Raw genomic sequence first — 18,580 nt, forward strand, 5'->3', positions numbered from 1 at the left:
CCTCTTCTGGCCTCCTCAAGCACTGCATACATATAGTTAACATACATAACAGCAAAACACCCATACGCATTAAATAAAAATAAAGAAACTCCTAAAAAAGAAATAAAGCAGAGGAGCTATAGAAAACTGTCTACGGTTTCTCAAATACACACACACACACACACACACACACACACACACATACACACACACACACACACACACACAAACTAAAAATAGAATTACCACAGGATTCAACAATTCCATATCTTAATTGTTCAACCCTTCAGTGTTGGTTTGATTAATTCTATGGGAAATTTTAATATGCAGGCATAGCTAGATGACCATGTCTGTTGCTCAAAAATTAGAGTTTATATTTTCTTCAGAGATGATATGCTAATTGTTTGGTAACCTACACATTATTTTTTCTGATCTCGAATTAAAATAAAATGAAGGGGTACAAGTTTCAAGGACATGCACAGTTGATAAGCTGGGTGGATTGTTTACTTAATAAATGAACGTGTTGCATACTTCTGGATTAGAGACGCCATAGAAAATTAGCAAGACTAAAGCTACATTCAAATAAAAATTTTAAAAGGCATCTCTGGTTGAAAAAAATAAGCACTAGAGAATAAAAACTGAAACTAAAGGCAGCCGTACAATTTACTGTCTTGAATAGGATGCGTTTATGGTTAAATTCTCTGCATTAACTTGAATTACTATTCCAGGAAATTCCTGCCAGTACATGGAAGTTGCAAACAGCTTCATTTCAGAAACTTCCTGGAAATCCATTTATCTGAACAACAAGCTATCAAGTAGCTCTCATCTGGATAAACAGTGACTTCTTAGAACAGCTTGAAAATGAGAAAGTCAAATGCCTATTTACTTTTCAAAGTTTCCTTAAAGACATAAGTCACAAGCTGTGATATAATGTTAATATAAAAATCAGATCATTAACTTTATCCAGTTTTAACCATTCAGATCCCAACAAAGACCTGCTGAAACCAGATTCCAAAAGCATAAATTTACACCACAAGCTTTGATTCCCCTTTCTTAGAGGACAGTGTAGTCATGGCTTTACTCTGTGCTCTAAATAACAAACCTGGATTCATTTGATTAGCAGTCTATTTTAGTAGGCTTAGGGATCATCAAGTTATCAGGTTGCAAATCTAATTCATAAAAGACCTCTGGGTCTTCACATTACATTTCACATGGAAAAATCTTTCTTTGTCCAGGAGGACTATGTCCAGTCCTATAGATCCTGGCACCAAATTGATAGCCAGATAAAATTTAGACTGACCAGTTAAGTTGAATTTCATAAAAACAGTAACTTTTGGCATGCATATATAAATCTGTTTAATTAGAATTTTAATTGAAATGAGAGACTTGTATTTTGACTCGCAAAATCTGGCAATGGTCCTCCACCATTTGTTTTAGGAATACAACTCCACTTTCAGAATCTCAATTCTGAAAACAAACCTATGGAGTTCACAAAATCCCCTGTTTAGAATCCAAATCCGAAGCCTGATGGCTGGAGCCTTTAAAGCACGTAATTAATCCAGGCAGAAAGTAATTCAACTGTCAAACTGTGTAACCGGGGAGGATCTGGCGGACAGCAGGTGTGTATTCATAAGGTTAATAGGTGCACCATGGGCATTAGAATGAAGAACAGACAGGACTGCACTAGCAATTACTGTTTGATAAAATCTTAGGACTAACTTGGAAGGTTTATATTTGTTTCCTTCTGTAGGGTGGCACATTCCTACACTGAGGAGCACCACCACACATATAAGAACAAATACACACTGAGCTGGACCTAGCCTAAGAACTGGAAGATCACGAAGTGACCTGAGTCAAGAGACTACAAGGGAAAAGAGGTATCTGTGGGGGGAGGAAAGAAAGCTGTGAATAGGGGAAGAATAAAAGGGGGTGTGGGGAGAAATAAGGGAAGAAGGAAAAGCCAGAGAGAGAATGCATAGGCATGGCCACATAGAACAAAAAAGAGAACCAGAATTTGACTTCTTCAAAATCTAAATGGTATAAGCAGTTAGTGTGCACAAGATAGGCCAGAGAAACCAGCATGTATATGGCATTTTTAAAGAAAACTATATAATGTAATGGGCTAGTCCACAGGCATCCTTGGTAGGACTGGAGTTAATGCTAAAAACAGAAACCTTGCCTTAAAATTTTTGCTTCATCTTCTGTTTATAAAGAACTTCTAAATATCATTCAAGTAATTTAATGGCAATAGTTTCTTACTCAAATTGAGAATTTTCTAAGTATTTCAGAGAGTAGTGGAAGGTATAATTGCCCACAGACAGGCATATTCCATTACATTAAAATCCTGCACACCAAAAATTTGAGTGTGTATGTGGTCTGCAATCAAGATTAAGAGATGGTCCCTTTCCTTGAGAGACAAGAGAAACACTCTTTGCATGGTGAAACAGTACAGATAAACCCCAAAATATTTATATTACACTAGGACATTCACAATAATAGAAAAGTACAGAATTATTAGTGAAAAATAAATGCTTAACTGTGTTGTTTTAAATGAGGTTGTAAGGGTAACTATGGAGATAATTCAGTGAATAATGTCCTTGCTATGCAAACATGAGAACCTGAGTTTGGATCTCCAACATTGATGTAAAAAGGTGGGCATGGAAGCATGTATCTGAAAACTCAGCCATGGACATTGCAGGAGGTAGAAGCACATCCTTGGAATCTATAGCCAGTCAATTTAGCTAATATAGTGACCTCCAAGTCCCCTGTGAGAGCCTATCTCAATAATAATGGGAAAGGAGAGACAACTCAAATGGTTAAGAACACTTGTCATTCTTGCAGAGGACCTGGGTTCAATTCTCAGCACCCATACAAGGAAGCTCAAAACTGTAACTCCAAATCCAGGAGATCAGACAACCTCATTTGGACTCCACAGGTACCGACGTGTGTAGTATCCATACATAGACTCAGGCACACATATAAATAAAATAACTAAATCTTAAGTGAATAAGGTAGAGCGGAAGATTCTAAGGTCAGTCTCTGGCCTCTACAAGCACTTACACAGGCAAGCACACGAGCACACACACACACACACACACACACACACACACACTTATATGAACACACCACATACATGTGAAATGTAAGCTTTCACTTCAGAAGCTACTGTGCTACTAAAGAATAGAATGTCATCCCAAATGGGAAGCACTGTGCAACTGAAAGCAATTATGACAAGCAAGGAGACTGGGGGAAAAAAAACATCAGTGACTGAGCACTTATCTAACAAGTGTGAGACCATGGGTTCAAACCCCAGCATCACAGGAAAAAAAAAGGAACAAGAAAACAAAGACAAATAAACAGCAGCAGATGCTGCAGCAAGGTCCTGCACCATCACCTCATTTATAAAAGCAGGACATAGATTTACAGGTAAAAGGAATCCCACATCCACTCTAACAAAGAACACAGAGGGTAGCCACTGCCTGGCCAGTTTAGACCTTGTCAGCCAGAACACAGGGCCAGAGGAATGAACGAGTTCTACCAACAGGCCTTGGTTAGGTAGTTGCCTTGTCACCAACTTTTGTCTTTAATCTCAAAGTCCTTTCTTTCTGCCTTGTTATTTTTCTGTGAAGTATTGAAGATGATGCATAGGCTATAACTCAAAAAAGCCCTTTTTCACAACTACTCATTTCCTGGATGTCACTATGTATATATGAAATATGCATGGCCATTAACTTCTGTTTGTTTTGTTTTTATAGTTATAGAGGTTTATTCCAAATAAGAACCTATGAACAGTATGGAGATATGGATAAAAAATATTTTCCTTCCCTGACAATATCAAAAGGGAACTTTAGTAATTAGCAGAATACCCAAGTAGTCAGATATAGAGGAATAACAAAACTGTCTAACTTCATAGATGAATGGCATAGCTTTTCTTAATCTAAGGTGGCAATTGCTCCACTAAAGGGATACTATAGCATGAAATAATAAGAAAAAAACCATAACTCTGAATGACGGTTGGAAAAAGAGTGAAACCTAAACTAAGCAGAAAAGAATGCTCAAGGAAAGCCACATGCATCCAGCAAACAAATGAACAATATCACTGGAAGAAAGACAGGATTGAGGGGAACAAATAAGAGATACTGTGATGGTTTGTATATGTTCAGCCCAGGGATTGGCACTATTCAAAGGTATGGCCTTGTTGGAAGAAGTGTGTCACTGTAGGATTGGGCTTTAAGACCCTCTTCCTAGCTATCTGAGAAGAGTCTTCTAGTAGCATTTGGATGAATATGTAGAACTCTGTCCTTCCTGTACCATGCCTTCCTGGATTCAGCCATGCTCCCTTCCTTGATGATAATGAACTCAACCTCTTAACCTGTAATGAACTCAACCTCTTAACCTGTAAGCCAGCCCCAATTAAATGTTGTCCTTTATAAGACTTACCTTGGTCATGGCATCTGTTCACAGAAGTAAAACCCTAACTAAAATAGAAGCTGGTACCAGGGACAGGGGTATTGCTGCTATAGGATTGACCATGTTTTTGTTTGGAAGAATGTAGACTTTGGGACTTTGGGTTTGGGAAGCTGTGGAATGTTTTAAGTGGGGCTTAATGAGCCATCCTAGTAGGAATATGGAAGACCATGGTGCTGAGGGTGATGTGAACTGTGTAGGCCTGCTGGGCCAAGAGGTTTCAATGGAGAAAAATGTTAGTATGTGGCCTAAAGACTGTTTTGTGGTATTTTGTGAAGAATGTGGCTGCTTTTTGCCCTTGTCTGAGGAGTTTATCTGAGGCTAATTTAAAGATAGTAATATTAATTTAGAAGGAAGTCTCAAAAAATAAACAACCCAGGGGAGACTTTGTTCTCTGGTTTAGTCTAGCAGATTAAGGGAATAATAATCTCAGGACAAGATCCCACACAGCTAAACTTAGGTCCAAACATGGTGGTACACATCTTTAATCTCAGGAGAGAGAGGCAAGCAGATCTCTGGGTTCAAAGACAGCCAGATTTAGAGCAAGTTACAATTAGAGAAAATATTAAGTCCAGGTATGGTGGTACATGCCTTTAATCCCAGCATTCTGGAGACAGGGCCATGCAGATCTAAGTTCAAGATCAATCTACAGAGCACGTTCCATGAAAGCTAAGCTTAGGCAGTGGGGGGAGTTAGAAAACAGAAAGCTGGTCATAGAATAAGGGGGGGGGGGCAAATGTTCCAGTCCAAGCAAGCAGCAGAACTCTGCAGCTTCAGCCGTGTGGCTTTGGCTACAGAGTCAAAAATAGCAGGGACTACTGGGACAATTGATGCTGGTTAGCTAGAGCTAAGAAATAAGTGGTGATGAAGAAGAGACCAGCATCACTGAGGTGATATCTTCTGGGGAAGTATTTTCTAAGAGCACAAAGAAGCTGTGTTCTAGAGATAAAGTGGTAGCTCATGCTACAGCTATACTTGGTGATGTGTAAGAGTCACCCAGGTGGTACTGGTATTGAAGGCATGAACAGGTCATGGAGAGCAGCGGAGGTGGGGCACTATGAGAGGCCAGGGAAGGCCATTGATGAAGGTGCAGCCTCAGTTGCAGTTGATGGGCCAAGACTGAAAGGGTCATGCAAAGGAGTTGAGGCTTAGCACCATGAAGAGAGCCTATGAGAGCCTATTGGTAAAGCCTAGTTGCAGAGGAAGACCCCAATGTACTGGAGATGCCAGTACCTTGAGATGATCACCAAGAACAGCAGCAATAGTGGCGTTAATCAATCTGAGCTTAGAGTGCTACAGATGGCAGAACTGGGGATGTGACCCAAGTTCTTTGAGGAGGACAGAAGATCATGTGTGGATCCCAGACATTGGAACAAAAAGCTATAAGCTGAAGTTGCCTTGGATACCTCAAGATGTTTGAGATGCCAGAGCCATAGGGTATCTGCTGAGGAAAGCTGCTAACAGGGAGTGGAACCAGCCTAGGAGAAAGAAGTATGTTGCAGTCAACAAAGATGAAAAAGGGAGTCAGTGAACTGAAGACCTCTTTGACATCAGACATGGACACGCAGAGTTTGGAGTTTGCCCAGTTGGTTCCCTGTCTTGCTTTGGGGGTTACAGTTAAGTGTTTGGATGAATCTATCAGAAGAGACTTTGAATTTTGGACTTTTAACATTATTAAGATTGCTATAGACTATAGGGACTTTGGAAGTTAGACTAAATGTATTTTTTATTATGCTGTGGCTAGGCATGGACCCCATAGACTCATGTGTTTGAACAAGACTATGTAGGCCAGGGAGTGTGATTTGAACATGCTTGGCCAAGGGAGAGGCACTATTAGGAGGTGTGGCCTTGTTGGAGAGTGTCTGTGAGGGTGGGCTTTGAGAACCTTCTCCTAGCTGCCTGAGGACAATGTTCCCCTAGAAGCATTCAGATAAAGATTTAGAACTCTCAGCTCCTCCTGAACCATACCTGCCTGGATGCAGTCAAGCTCCCTCCTTAATGATAATGGACCTGCAAGCCTGTAAGCCAGCCCCAATTAAATGTTGTTCTTTATAAGTTGCCTTGGTCATAGTGTCTGTTCACAGCAGTAAAACCCTAAGACATGTTCTCCAGCAGAGGATGGAGCATCTTGGTTCTAATCCTGTGGATTAAATGAAGAATCCTTTCTGACTGAGATTTAGGTATCATTCAGAGTTTTTGCTTCTTATATATTAATACCAGTGGTTTGTCATTTATAATCTATTTCCATGTCTTAATTGCATGTCATTTTATATCTGAGTAATAGTAACACTGGTTGCAGGGATTCCCAGCAACTACAGGTTGTGATGATATGTGGCAGATAATTTGTACACAAGTGTCAAGCATAGCCACATAACAGATGGTTCTTGTTTTAGAAAGGAAATAAACTTCGGCTAGAAGAGACGCACACACAAAACTAATTTCAATATAATATGATAGGTACAATAATCAACGTGCTCAGTAACCATAGCTCAGTGTTAGACAACTTCTCTAACATTTAGACTGACTTAAATCTGATTTGTAACATCATAAACAAGAGATTTCAGATCTACCAATATTTTATACATGGTTAAAACATAGATTAATTTATTCTAATTCTTAACGCTCATCAAATGTGTTTTCACTTCTCTGTAATCCCAGTATTCAATAGGCTGAAGCAAGAAGATGCAGGTTTGAGATTATCTTGAGCTAAGTAGTGTGTCTAGAGTCACTTTGGGCTATATAGTGGGTTCAAGGCCAGTCTGTACTATGCAGCCACACTGTTTAGAAAATAAAAAATCTTTAAAAGGAAATTCTGTGGATATGTCTATCACTTGTGAGCTTCATGCTTCTTTCCAATCTGAATTTGTTCTCTTTATAATATTCCATAGTTTTTCTATCATGGTATGCACTCACTAATAAGTGGATATTAGCCTGGAAAACTGGAATACCCAAAACATAATCCACACATCAAATGAAGTACAAGAAGAACGGAGGAGTGGCCCCTGGTTCTGGAAAGACTCAGTGTAGCAGTATAGGGCAAAACCAGAACAGGGAAGTGGGAAAGGGTGGGTGGGAGGAGGAGGGAAGGGGGCTTATGTGACTTTCGGGGAGTGGGGGACCAGAAAAGGGGAAATCATTTGAAATGTAAATAAAAATATTTCAAAAAAAAAAAAACTTCCTACAGAGTGCAACATTCTGAATGAACACATTGACTAATTAACCCATGAAACCAACTGAGAACTGTACTCAGATTCAGTGGGACTCACTGAAAAGTTTTAATGAATAAATTTATTTTGTTGATATACCAGGACTGGTTTATATCCATGGGAAGCCTTCACATTTCTGAATAGAAACAGATGAGGAGTGGATGGCTGTGGAGGTGAGGAGAAAAGACTGGAAGGAGAGGAGGGAAGGGAAACTGCAGTTGGGCTGTAAATTTAATTAATTAATTAATTAATTAATTAATTAAAGTAAGATTTGTTATTCTCTAATTTTTTGCTTTGTTTTAACTTGAAAATTACATGGAACGTCATTAAAAATTATCTAACAATTAGACCATGAGGAACAGTGAAACTCTGAGTAAATCTATTGTTGACATGAACATGTCAAGGACCCCCAACCTTCGGAATCATTGGAATGGCAAAACCCTCACCAGGTGGACCTCAGGGAATCAGCAAAGCAACACCCCCTCTTGTTCATATAGAGAGTGTTGATGGTGTGTGCAAAAAACTAGCAATGTCAGCTTCCTATTCTTAGTCAACTACAACCTGAGACTGATCCCCTACAGAGATCTCCCACCAGCAATAGCTAACTCCTCCTCCTTGTGCTCTACACTATCAGCCCTCTGAATGCAGCATATAATAAACAGTGAGCCCTTAGTTGGCAGCATCATAATAGTTATCCTCCATCAGAGCAAGCATAGCTCACCCAACCCCAGCTTTTCCATATGTAGATCCTGTTTATTCACTGTCTGTCATTTCTTCATTTCCATATCACCCCAGTCAGATTTCCAAGCCATGCTGGATGTGACAATCTATACTATTTATTATTCAAAATATCTGGGAGAGATCTGAATACAGAACAACAGTGGTGGATCATCAGTGTATTATAAGCTTTGTGACTTTTAGGGCATTATTAGTGTGAACAGTAACATTGGTTTTCAATTTGACTGGATCTAGAATCAACTAAGAGGCAGACTTTTGGATACATCTGTGAGGGAGGGATTTATTTTCTTGGTTACATGAACTGAACTGGGAAGATGCATGCTGACTGAGAATAGTAGTTTCTAGCTGTGGGGTAGATATGAGACGGCTGCAGGGAGGTTGACCCTTTTGCTTTATATCATGTTGGTAAGTTTTTCCACTGTGTTACTCCCACTGACCTCATTCACTGGCATTGGAATCCAGTTTCTTCCACCCCCTTACAGGGACTTAAGCTACAAATTCATTATAGCTACACTGGTAATTGCTCATTCTCTACTACAGCAAAGTTTTAAATTAGTCTATTCCCTGGTAACTCCAAGATATCTCAAACACGTCCAATAAGGGATGTAATTTAATCTCTCTTACCCTCAAGAAGCATGTTTCTTTCCCTATTCCAATATTTAAGCTTGACAATTTCACAGATTTAAGTCCTTAGAATAGAAGGGGAAAGCCATAGGACAAATTCAGTTTTTCAGGACAGAGCCCTATGATGCAATGTCAATCCTACACTCAGATTAAAGAACAATATACCATATTGTGGAGTTCTGGTTGCCAGGAAACCAACTGTTATAAAATAAACAGCATAGACTTTTTTTTTCTGAGTAGGGGGCAAAATGGTCCCCATTATGCATTATTGAGAATTTTTACCTCGACATTTCTTTTAAATGTATGACATGCAAATCTATGTTTGTACACTGTTCTAAAGAAAAGCTCACTGCAAGGCTCTGCCCAGCCAGAAATGTATTTCCTATTCTATGGAGAATAAAGCAGAATGACATTTTCATTTTTGTGAAGCAATGATTAGGGTCAGCAGACTAATAAAAGGGTGGTATAATGGTTGCTGTATGTCCCTATAATTTCAGGCAGTTAAGCTGATTGCATAAGGAAATTGATTTGAGGCTAGAGCAGTTTTACAAACATTATGCTGTGAAAAAAAACATAAATAATGCTTATAATGAGAGCCCATGGGAATAAAGTCAACAAATTAAGTAGAAAAGGTCCCCTAAAAACAGAATAAGTAAATGGAGCTAACAGGGAATTGTAGCAGTTGCTACATCTCTTCTGGAGAGGAAATTTTATTCCTTGGTTTTTGCAGTTTTTCAGTTCTTTTCCTTCCAGAAGCATTAGGCTGAATCCCCATGTTCTTGTTCTCTCGTTCTCTCTCTCTCTCTCTCTCTCTCTCTCTCTCTCTCTCTCTCTCCCTCTCTCTCTCGTACTCTTTTTTCTGAACTCCCCCCACCCCCACCCCCCACCCCCGCCACGTTAAAGCATCTATGTATTGCACTGAGCCTTCCAGGATAACCAGGAAAAATTCCATGTCAAAGTCCCGATCAACAACCTCAATTTGACTTGTATCCTCTGTTCCCCTTTTTCATTTTTAAAGGAAACATGAAAACTATGCACTTAATCTAGGCTTTGGCTTTCTACATAATTTGTTCTCTGACACTATATCAGAATTACCTTCTCAGATACCTCACCATCACTCACAAAAGGAAGATGAGAAGGCTTGCAGTGAGGAAAAGAAAACGTGAGTTTCATGTTAGTCATGGAAAATGTATGTACCTATGGGTCACCTACATAAAGAAATTATACAAAATGTCTAGTATTATGTAGAATGTCTAGTATTGATTCCTTGAGTTTTACAGCTTACTGCCTTGGTTATCCCCAGTGTGCTATACAGACACAATGGTGATAATCTGCACACACTCTCATGTGTGCCAGGACCAAAGTAAGGCCGAGAAGTGCACGTTTAATTGGCAGCATATGCATAGATTGCAGGAATGGAAATTCTGAGATTTCAGCACATAAGTGCTAGTACCTAACACACAGAGGGATTTTTCACTCCCAGATATAGTGGGGAACTGGCACACGACTTACTAGTGCAGGCCTATGTCTGACAAAAGAGACATAGGGATAGACACAGAGAGGAAAGCCCTATCACCGCAGCTTGCTATCTGAAAACACTTTCTGGATAACAAACTGAGTTTGAACCCAAGCTAAAATCTTGCTCAACTGAAGAGACCAAAAAACAAACAAATTTCTGGAAAGCTTAGCTAACTAGAATTTCCAAGGCACGGCCTGAGGATGGGCCTTAGTGGAAGATTCTTCAAGAATACATAACACACTGAGTTCCATGCCCAACACGAGAAGAAAACTGTGCCCAGCATAGTAACAAAGAATGAGCTATGTAGACAAAACAGTGGCCAAAACCGAAGGATTCTCTTGAGGTACTAAATACAAAGCCATATATAAATGATAATTCTAGGAAGACATTCCACAGGCCATGCAAAAGAAGAACAGAAAGTCAAATAATGGAGCATCATGCTGAAAAATTCCAGGAGTTCACAGAGCAAGCAGACATCCATGTTGTCTTTTGAATGTGTGTGCATAGTATATATACATAATGTGTGCTTTGGTTTTACACATTTGGTGTACTTTGGCCTGAGTGTAGGACTATAAGTATCATGGCTCCCGTGTGGAGGTCGGGTCACCCATCCTCTCAGGTGTTGTTCTTCACAAACTAAACGTTTTGAGATAGTCTTTTCTTCACTGTGTCTTACATCAAGTTAGCTGGCCCACAAGCTTCCAGGAATTCCCCTGTCTCCACTATCTGTTTGCCTCAGATACACTGGCATTATAGACGCTCCCTACCTCATCTGTTTTCTAAGAGTTCTGGGGAGCCAGATTTGGGTCCTCATACTTGCAGGATAAGTACTTTAACCAATGAGACTTCTCCCCAGCACCAAATTTGTGTTCTAATTAGCAAGAATGAAGACACACGAGACATCAAAACTTACTAACAGGTCTAAACAAGCCAGTAGAGAATACTTTATGTCTAACCTAACAAACTTCCAAAGATATTTGAATAGATAACCTATAAAAAAACAATAACAAAAAATTCAACAACCCTATTGCAATGGTCTTTGACTCCATGAAAATAAGACAGTCCATAATTGTAACAGCATCCAAAAATAAAAAATTACAAAAGACACACAACCACCCCCCCCACACACACACACCACTGTTTAAATGGAAAATGTAACCCATATCCAATATAAATATCACTCAGTAAAGGAAAAAGTAATAGAGTGCCCAAGATAGAACTCTGGGAAATACCTTTATGGGGGTGGGGGAGGATCTAGGAAGACACACTGATGGAAGAGTAATGAAAAGCTAAAAGAAATGATGAGAGTATTGTATAATTGGAGTCAAGTAAGGAGATAGTTCCCAGAAGGAGAATGTGCTCAAGTGGGAAAGCAAGGAAAGCAGACTGAAGAGTGCTGCATGGACTTGGTAGAAGTGCACATGCACACAATAATCATCATGGCCAGAGAAGTTTGAGCAGAAAGGCAGTAGAAGATCTGGCTTTCTTGGGCCTGAGGAATGAACAGGATGAGAGGTGACAGACATTTATTCAATACTAGATGGTCTCTGACTCAAGGTATGTAAAATATTTGTCTAGTTCACCTCTGAAACTATTTGTTAATAATCTACAGGCCAGGCATGATGCTACTTGGGAGGTTGAGATAGAATGATTGCTTGAGCATAAGCACTTGGGACAAGCCTGAGCAACAGAACAAGACCACAACTGAAATTTTAAAAGTTCTTCAACCTTCCGGAAAAATGTGTTCTTTCTCTTTCAGTCACATTTGTTTCTATGTAAACTAATCCCAATTTTTAAAAAAAAAAATGTAAATCTGTTACCAAAAAAGGCATTGAGCAGCTTCTGAACCTGGATGTTGCTGCCCACAGTGCGGTACAACCCTTCTGTCTTGATCCCTAGGAAAGGAAAATCAGGTAACCGTTATTAGCATAGCTCCAGCATTCAAGGTCCCCAAGGAAGAAAAAGGAAGCCTCATTAGTTCACAGACAGAGAGAGGCTCCCTTCTCTCTTCTAGTTCTCCAACCCTCCCCTGTTACAGAGGAACAATCCTACAGTCCTCATCACACATCCCAAAATCTGTCATGATTCCATTCCTACCTATCCCCACCCCATTAATCTGAAGGGAAGTGAACCCACTTTATAGAAAATAAGCATGTGTTTCAATGAGTCACAACAGGTAGCTGGGAGACAGTTTGCCAGGTTGAAAGCGAGCTAGGAATTGAAATATATGAAGGTGATATCAATCCCCCAGTTGTTCTCAAGCTATAATATAAAGGAGACGCTCAGAGTACAGCAAATGTGGAGCAAAAGGCCACTTTCCCACTGAGAAAGGCTGATGCAACGCTTTAAAGAAAACACAATTATTCATACACCACAGCCACCTGCATTCTAAATAGCCTCAGAAGGACACAAGGTCATTTGATGGTCAGTGGAGAAGTGTACTAATTCTCCATGTCCCTGAGTAGATTTGAAACCATCAATTTTTAAATTGATGTTAAAATGATATGTGGTAGAAGATGAGCTCTTGGCCGTTTGAGATGGGACCATCACTAAACTACTTGAGGAGCAGTAGGTACTAATTCAGAATGCATTCTAAATCCTTGCAAGGCCTCGCTCTCTAAAAGCTAATACCACAAATTATGCATCAATGGTTGGATGGAAGCCTTATGATGGAAGCCAGTTTAGAATCAGATGAAATCTTAAAAATTGTGTCCAGTGTACAAGCTATCAGAGCACAGTCCACGAATGGACTTGTGCAAGGGAAAAATTTGAAGGCTTGTAAGAAAACTCCAAGAAAACAATAGTCCTATGACCTCTGTTTCTTCAACAATATGGAATTGTTCTCGGAAGGTGCCTTTGTGCCCCTTCCAGCTGTAGAGAATAGGACTGGGTTTACTGCTATTCATTTATACACCTCTATGAAAATATGTGATTTTCCACGTGTGGTTTGTTCTTGTGATTGCACAGTTTCCTCGTGTGACTCTTCTTAACCCTTGGAATACAAATTGTCTGGGACTCTGAATAAAATTGGCTATTGCAGGAGACTTTAGTCTGCCTCATTCTTCTGTTCCATTCTCCGGAGCCCAAACCCTAGAGTGGTAAGCACAAGCTTTATAACAAGTTTAAGATGGGTGTTGGGCATCAGATAATGCCAGTCTTACTTTAGAGTAGGTTCCTTAGGATAAAAGCAGAGGTGTGGGGGTGCAATTTCAACACTTTCAAGGTAATGGTTTCTATCTTACCTTTGGTCTCAATAAAATTGATGCACTTCCTAACAAACTTGAACCCCACTTCATTCAGCTCCACTGTTTGGAGTAAAGGAGAGTAGAGTTAGTTCATTGTATAATATGCAGTTTCTACTCAAGATTCAAGAGGCACAGGAAGAAACTTAGGTGAGAAAACCAGGAGACAGGTGTATATCTCCACTCACCGACTGAGTGTCATGGTGTCATGCCATACTCAGGGTAGGTTTACACTGTTATAACACAAAGTGCTTCTGCTTAGTCCTTTAGATCACATCTACCCTAAACATGAACAATGCCGAATAGGAAATGCTACTGTGGAAATCTACAGAATTTTGGTTCTTTCTAGAACAAGAAGGAAATAATGAATTTCTCTGGATCAAGAGTAGCATTCACACCATCAGTTCCAATGGAGTAACTTAACTAGTTCAATCAATATGTAATTTCACATCAGGGCTAGGTTTCATTGTTGCTTGAATGATATATGGCATCAATACCAGCATTTACTGCCAATGGGACAGCTTTGAACTTATGACGTTCGTACAGTAAAAATTGGAATTACTTACTTTCTTGCTGTTTTGTTATAGGACTGTGGTAGATCTACAAAAGAGAAACCGAAAAGGCCTAGGTTATTGTAACTCACTACAGCTAACAGGACAAATAGGATTCAGTTTCATTCCCTAGATAGGCTATCAAAATCATTAGAGATGCTAAACCTGGAACAATGACAAAAAGGAGGGAAAACAACAGTCCTCTTTACCCACATCCCTAGAAAACATAATCCCTGAAAGTTGTACTGGATGTCCATACAGCTCGCACAGACATTATTTAGGGCAGGATTTTTGTGGTGAAACAAGAATACAATTTTAAAAAGGAAGAGGTCTTCTTAAGGACACCCAGATAATGGGCGTTAATAGTAAAATGGTTAATTGATACCATTTTAAATATGCACATATGCACACTTTACATACAGAACACTGGCAGATCCTATTTCATAAAACAAATACAAAAAAACAAAAAAACAAAATTTCATTAAAAAAAATCTGTGAGGTTAAAAAACTCACAGATTAACCCAAACACAGTAATAGTGAAAAAATCCAATACAGAAAACAAAAAGTAACACAGAAACATTGAAACTAAATGGCATCATAGATAAATAGGCCCAACAAAAATTCACAGAACACTCCATCCAAATGCTACGGACTATGCATATGCACACTTAACCCATCGAATTTGCTTTGAAATGGATCGCACACTAAAATTCAAAGAAATGGTTACTCAGAAATAAATGCCAAAATCTAGGAATCAAAAGCAAGATAAATAACAGAAAATATGGACGTTTATGGAGATTAAACAACTATTTAGTAATAAAACCATCAATGAAGAAATCAATAGAAAATCAAAGGTTTCCTAAAATTTAATAAAAATCAAAGTGCAATACATGAAAACAGGGGACACTGTTAGACAGTCCTAAAGTGGAAGTTTATAGATCTGATCACCTACATTAAAAAAATAAATTTTGAATAACTTAATGAGGCAACTTAAGACATTGGAAAAAGAAGAGGCAACAAAGCACAAAACACTGCAAATGAATAGTAAGATGGTTAATTGATACACTTGACATAAAGGTGCACACATGGCTCATATGATCAGTGGTTTGGGTGTTTAATAAAATATAACACTAGGTGAGGCTGGAAAAAGAAAACTCAGTCTCTCCTTTTTTCAAAAGAAAAAGTGCTGCATATGTAGGGTCCTCATAATTACTTCAGGGAGAGGAGCTTCTTCATTGAGCAGCATTTGCTGTGACTTTTATAAACAAGGGCTCCGTGGAGTCAGCCACAGTAAAAGCTGGGAAGGCTGACTGCTCAAAGGATCTATATTTCAGCATCGTTCGCCACAATTCTCCTCTAATATCTTCTGATAGTCAGGAAGCTAAATGGAGACCAAGTGGAGGAGAGGGATGGGCATAGAAAACTGCCTTGCTGCTAGCATCCTGTAAGAGAAACACCACAGGTATGCCAAGGGCAAAGCTTCACATTTCCAGGAAGTACACCTCACTCCACTTCTAGCAGCAATCTCCGAGCTGGCTTCTACACTCTGAATTTCTTTCACTTATATTTTGATTCGTGTTAGGGGAGGGGCATGTATGCCACAACACATGTCAAAGGACAACTTGTGGAAGTCAGTTCCCTCCTTCCACCATGTAGGTTCTAGGTAATTGCACTCATGAGGTCCAAAGATTGACAGCAAGCACCTTTACCCACTAAGTAATGTATCTCTACTCTGCAGAGAACAGAGAAAAAAATGTTTCCCCACAAGCTAGGTTTGCACATGAAGAGATCCAGGAGGTAATACTGTATTCAAAGACAGTAGTAGTCTGTCAAACCAGAGAAGAGGACCCAAAACTAATACAGCACTGTGGGATGTGTAGGGTGGCTTTCACCTGGATGTTCAAAGTAATTCTGAAAGGTACGTAGAACCGAAATGATTAAAAACCATTTCAAGCTGGGCAGTGGTGGCACACGCCTTTAATCCCAGCACTCTGGGAGGCAGAGGCAGGCAGATTTCTGAGTTCGAGGCCAGCCTGGTCTACAGAGTGAGTTCCAGGACAGCCAGGGCTACACAGGGAAACCCTGTCTCAGGAAAAAAAAAAACATTTCAATGAGAAGAAAACTGAATGGCAGACCTCAAACTAACTTGCTTAAGGCATCGCCATGTAACAGCGAAACAAAGCTCATGTTATATCGAATGCCACCAAAATATGCTGAAAAGTGAATGCTTTCCAATGATTTCTGCTTTGTTTTAAATGTAACACTAATTCTGACTCTTTTAAAGGATTTTTTCCCTCTCTATCTGCCTAAACGGTGAAGGAGAACGGCTCTTATCTCCACTGCCATGAAAAGGAACAAGCTGAGTTTGTGGGGAAGAAAGTTAGGAAAATCATTGTTAAAAGAAAGCTAGCTAAATGGAAGCTAACTTGTATCTATGACACTGATTTTCCCACCTTTCTTCTATAGACAAATCAATTTTATACTATGAAAAAGGATTCATTTTCATTCTTAAAAAAAAAAACTTGTAGGAATAGCTACGGAGTCTAATATTGCAGCAGGTAGCTTCAGCAGCTTCTCCGGAGGATATCCTACAAAATTCCTACAGAAGTCCTTCATGTCTGGAACTCAGGTTGGGTTAAACAAGAGTTGAGAAACTGACAACTCCTTCTAGCTCTAAGATTCAAAATCTGCTGATGTACCTATGACCATTTCCCCATTTCCACCACTAGAGGGCATTTCGACACTGACCTATGCTAAACCCTCCTCCAGTATCTGAAATAACTTACAGGTTCTTTCCCATCCATGGCTTCCATCCATAGCCTTCTATTGGCTTCTGAAGGCGCCTGCAGAGTGATGGTTCCTGCTCTGGGGTGGAAAAATAACAAGTTGAAGTCAGACCATTCACCTGAGAGAATGGTACCTTGTGCATTTCAATTAATGGATATTCATTGTACAAAATGATGATTTATATTGGAACACTTTCACACATGCATGCAATATACTTCAAAAACAAGATTCTTAACTACTATACTATATGGTCACTTGTCTATGGCCATTGTTCCAAACTTTGTTTGATTCTATTTACTTTTCGGCATTCTGCTATGGTCTGAAAATATAAACAAGCACCCTCACACACCCTCCAAAATGTCCTTATATTGAAATGTAATTGCTGATGTGAGAAAAATAAGTTGAGTCTTCAGGAAGTGGCACAGCACCTTTATAAAAAGGTTTGAAGTGCAGAGTCCATGCCCTTCTCTCCCGTCTTCCATGTGAGAATGAGTTTTTGTTTTTTGTTTTTTTTTTCTGGAGAATGAAGAGGCAAAACACTAAAAACACTATCTTGGAACCAAAGATTCTCAGACTCCAAACCTGCTAGCACACTGATCTTGGACTCCCAACCTAAGAACCCTAAGAAATAAATTTCTGTTGCTTATGTATAATGCATTCTCAGGAATTAAAACTATGAACTGGATGAAGACACTAAAGATTGATGTGCCTATTCTAATATATCTAAACCTTCAGAACCAAACAGGACACTTGGCGTTGAGCATATTCCTGTGGGCATGAAGTCTTGGTGCAGTCTCCAGCCAGCAATAGCATCATGAGAAGCTTGCCTCGCACCTTTCTACACCATGAAGCATCAGAAGCATCACTCCGAGTTGCAGGATGTAAGACCAATAACAAGAACATTCAAAGATGCTGGGTTCATCACTTTGTCTCTGCATTGTCACTTCCTCATCTCTAAGTATATTGGAATACACACATTACTTCCCAGTGCTAACATCACAGAATTCCTGTCATACCCCTTACCTGGAAAGCTAAATGCTCTTTAAGATAAAATTAACCAAAAGTCAGCATTTGGCACTAAAAACTAAACGCTTTCCCATTTACCTTTCTCTAAGAAACTCATCCTTTGGAATTTGCCTTACGGGACTAGAACGCCCAGTGCCCCTCTATAAAGACAGATGTCAGCCAAGTCACTAAGCCAAAAGGAGGGAGAGCAAGCAAATGAAAAACAGCCAAGAAAGTAACTAGGCATTTCGATGACTGGAGCCATCAAACTCAGATGCCCCGCATGTCAGCTCACTTCTGATCTCAGAAGCTGGGAAGAGGAAATGGCTGACTCTTAGGGAAGCAAATGGAGATTCTTCAGTGCTACAGATAGTCAAGTCCAAAGAATATTAAAGATTACAGACTAGAAAAAGAACTAATGACCAGTTCAGAGTCCTTCACATAGGATTCATTATAACCTTA

The 18,580-nt window shown here is 39.5% G+C and overlaps 1 protein-coding gene across 1 annotated transcript in view; it reads right to left on the reverse strand.

Annotated features, from left to right (window-relative positions):
• The window catches only part of Ophn1 (oligophrenin 1), a 353,532-nt gene that overhangs the window by 128,342 nt on the left and 206,610 nt on the right, over positions 1-18,580 (reverse strand). Inside the window, exons 12-15 of the mRNA XM_052171168.1 lie at positions 17,113-17,191; positions 14,342-14,375; positions 13,776-13,838; positions 12,354-12,428 (exon numbers count right to left, since the gene is read on the reverse strand). Coding sequence (XP_052027128.1) covers positions 12,354-12,428; positions 13,776-13,838; positions 14,342-14,375; positions 17,113-17,191 — 251 coding nt within the window. The remainder of the gene's footprint in view (positions 1-12,353; positions 12,429-13,775; positions 13,839-14,341; positions 14,376-17,112; positions 17,192-18,580) is intronic.

This window comes from Apodemus sylvaticus, chromosome X (genome assembly GCF_947179515.1).
Source record: "Apodemus sylvaticus chromosome X, mApoSyl1.1, whole genome shotgun sequence".
Classification (NCBI taxonomy): Eukaryota; Metazoa; Chordata; class Mammalia; order Rodentia; family Muridae; genus Apodemus; species Apodemus sylvaticus.